General features: G+C 41.6%; 1 protein-coding gene across 1 annotated transcript in view; it reads left to right on the top strand.

The window, feature by feature from the left end:
• CCDC174 (coiled-coil domain containing 174) overlaps window positions 1-3647 on the top strand; it is a 21286-nt gene that overhangs the window by 6065 nt on the left and 11574 nt on the right. Inside the window, exon 4 of the mRNA XM_010862482.1 lies at window positions 2743-2801. Coding sequence (XP_010860784.1) covers window positions 2743-2801 — 59 coding nt within the window. The remainder of the gene's footprint in view (window positions 1-2742; window positions 2802-3647) is intronic.

Below are 3647 nucleotides of genomic sequence, written 5' to 3'. Positions count from 1 at the left end.
CACAGTTCAAAAGTATCAATTCTTCGGTGCTCAGCTTTCTTCACAGTCCAACTCTCACATCCATACATGACCACTGGAAAAACCATAGCCTTGACTAGACGGACCTTTGTTGGCAAAGTATTGTCTCTGCTTTTGAATATGCCATCTAGGTTGGTCATAACTTTCCTTCCAAGGAGTAAGTGTCTTTTAATTTCATGGCTGCTATCACCATCTGCAGTGATTTTGGAGCCCCAAAAAATAAAGTCTGACACTGTTTGCACTGTTTCCTCATCTATTTCCCATGAAGTGATAGGACCAGATGCCCTGATCTTCGTTTTCTGAATGTTGAGCTTTAAGCCAACTTTTTCACTCTCGTCTTTCACTTTCACCAAGAGGCTTTTGAGTTCCTCTTCACTTTCTGCCATAAGGGTGGTGTCATCTGCATATGTGAGGTTATTGATATTTCTCCCGTCAGTCTTGATTCCAGCTTGTGCTTCTTCCAGCCCAGCATTTCTCATGATGTATAGATCTAATAATTAACTAACATCTATCACCACGCAGTTCGATCCCTGTGTGAGGAAGATCCCCTGGAGAAGGGAATGGCAACCCATTCCAGTATTCTTGCCTGGAGAATAACATGAACCAAGGAGCCTGGCAGGAAACAGTGCAAACAGTGTCAGACTTTATTTTTTGGGCTCCAAAATCACTGCAGATGGTGATAGCAATGAGTCGGACGCGACTGAATGACTAGCACTCACTTGACTAGGAGCGTTAGAGATGTGCTCTTTTAACAGACTTCAGGTATGCAGTACAGTGTTCACTGTGCTCATTATGCTGGGCATTGTACCCTCATTCCTAACATACTTCATAACTGGAAGTTTGTACATTTTGACCCATTTCATCCATTTCCTCCCCATCCTCCTGCTGCCTCTGGCAACTGCTCACTGTATCTACGAACTTATTTACTTTTTTTTTTTTGGCCATACTGTGTGGCATGCAGGCTCTTAGTTCTCTGGACAGCCACTTATACGAGGGTGAACCCACGCCCCTGCAGCGGACGCTCAGAGTCTTAACCTCTGGATCACCAGGGAACTTCCCATGCGGTAGTTGTGTTTATTTTGTGAGGAATCTCATACTCTTTCTCCTTAGTGGCTGCCCCAGTTTACAACCCCCCTACACTGCATGAAGATTCCTTTCCCCACATCCTCACCAGCCGACCCTGGTTCTTCCTTATCTTTTTGTAGCAGCTGTTCTGTCAGGTGTGAGGGCACATCTCACTGTGGTTTCAGTCTCCGTTCCCCTCATGAGTAGTGATGCTGAGCACCTTTTCATGTACTTGTTGTCCATCTGTACGTCTCTCACAAGATGTTTATTCAGGTCGTTTTTTAAAGTCGCACTGTTTGGTTTTCTTGGTGTTGAGTTGTAAGTTCTCTATTTGGGATATTAAGCCTGTGGCAGACATAGGATTTGCAAATATTTTCTCCCATTCAGTAACAGGTTGCCTTTTCGTTTTGGTGATGGTCTCCTTTGCTCTGCAGGAGCTTTTTAGTTTGATATAGTCCCTCTTGTTTATTTTTGCTTTTGTTGCCTTTCCTTTTGTTGTCAGATCTGGAAAAATCGTTGCCGCACTGATGTCAGGAATGTGTTGCCTGTGTTTTCTTCCAGGAGTTTTGTGGCTCCACTGTGAATCTGTAATTCAGACGTGTAATACAGTTTTTTAGGGTCATCGTTATACATGTGGCTATCCAGTTTTCCCAACACCATTTATTCACGAGACAGCTCTTTCCCCATTGCATATTCTTGGCTCTTCTGTTGTAAATTAATTGACCACATGTGTGTGGGTTTATCTCTGGGCTCTCTTTCCATTCTGCTGATCTGTGTGTCTGTTTTTATGCCAGTCCCATACTATTTTGATTACTATGGCTTTGTATTGGATTGCCCTAAATGTTCATTTGAGTTTCTCCGTAACATCTTATGCCCTATTAGCTAACATCATACTCATCATTAGAAATGAAATTTTCTGCTATGATAAAGTACGATCCTTCACAAGCAAACGCTCAGATGACTTCTTTGGTGCTCTTTATCATCATAAGTATTTCTAGAATAAAAGAATTGTCAGCTCTTAGCCACTAAAGAATAAATGTCACTAGAATTAACATGAGCAGAGAGGCTGCTGAATTGAAATGCCAGGGTCGATGTTTGTTTTTTATTAGCTATCTGTCATGAATAATTTATCTATATTCTGTATAAAACACGAATTATATTTTTAACAGACTTCTAAGAGGTTGGTCTCTGCCTCCCTTAGAGAGACCTAATTAGCCAAGGGGAGACCAGGGACCCTTGTATAAAACCGGTGGTAGACAGTTACTGTGGGGTTTGGTGATCCGTAACAGAAAATGTTTTTGTTTCGATACCTCTCTTTTTTTGGTATTTAATTTGTTGCATTTGGCATTTAAATTAAATTAGAATCTTCATGCTTTCATGTATTCATTCCTCAAATACTGACTGAACATCTGCTATGCACCAGGCATTGTTTTTGGTTCTTTGGTACAGTCGTGAATGAAAGAAACATGGGCCAGGCTTTATGATTAGTTGGCAGAGCAGACCTGGCTGGGTCTGAGGGTCCCCTAAGGGTGGAGACTCAGCTCTAGTCAGCAGGCTGGGCCCCTTGGGCAGGTTGTAGCAGTAAGGCCGGGGAGGGCAGTTTTACCAGGAGTGGCAGTGATAAGACCATTTTTATACTTGTCTTTTTTTTTCTCCTAGGGAGAAATTGGAAGAAAAGGCCAAATTATATGAAAAAATGACTAAAGGAGACTTTATAGGTAAATATAATTATTTATGCGTCTTTATTTTCTGTAATAATACAACTCTGTGGTATTTTTTTGTGTTTATTAAAATAATTATGAGAATAGGGAGAAACTTAAATAGATTTGACTTTCTATGTCAGCATCTTCCTAACCCAGAAATCAAACTGGTGTCTCCTGCATTGCCGGCATATTCTTTACCAGCTGAGCTCCCGGGGAAGGCCTGCCTGTCAGCACAGAGATAAGAAAATCAGTGATAGTTTTTATTTGCCCCGTGGGTGCTGGGCCTGTAAGGCGCTGTAGAGGGACAAGTCAGTACAGTGTTAGCCAGATTCTCTGCCTCTGCCCTCAACGGAGGCATCATCAGTGGAGGAAAATGGCACAGAAGAAGACAAGTTTAGGGAAAAAGGTCTAAATAGACCATGATTACAAACAGTTATGGCGTGTTTAAGGAAAAACAACCTGAGGGGAATTATGGTTATATCAGAGTACTGGAGTTACCATTCCTTTTCCCCTGTTTTTCTTCCCTCTGTGTTTAATTTTATTCTTTGAAGTGCTTATAGTTGCTTTTGTAATTTATTTTTTAAAAGTAAAACATTTTTTATTGTGCTGTACAGCATGCAGGATCTTAGTTCCCCGACCAGGGATCGAACCTATACCCTCTGCAGTGGAAGCTCAGAGCCTTAACCACTCTGCTGCCTGGGAAGCTGGGTATAGTTGCTTCTAAGATAATAATTAAAAGATCCTCCCTCCTCATACCTGCCTCAAAAAAGGAAACCCAACCTAGAGTTCAACGACAGTGAAAGAGATTTTACAAGGCAGTGCATCTCTTACTGCCTTTAAAAGGCATATGTGGAAGTCTTT

Source organism: Bison bison, unplaced genomic scaffold (genome assembly GCF_000754665.1).
Source record: "Bison bison bison isolate TAMUID 2011002044 unplaced genomic scaffold, Bison_UMD1.0 scf7180017864482, whole genome shotgun sequence".
NCBI classification, from domain to species: domain Eukaryota; kingdom Metazoa; phylum Chordata; class Mammalia; order Artiodactyla; family Bovidae; genus Bison; species Bison bison.
This window is presented reverse-complemented; position numbering and strand designations above follow the sequence as displayed.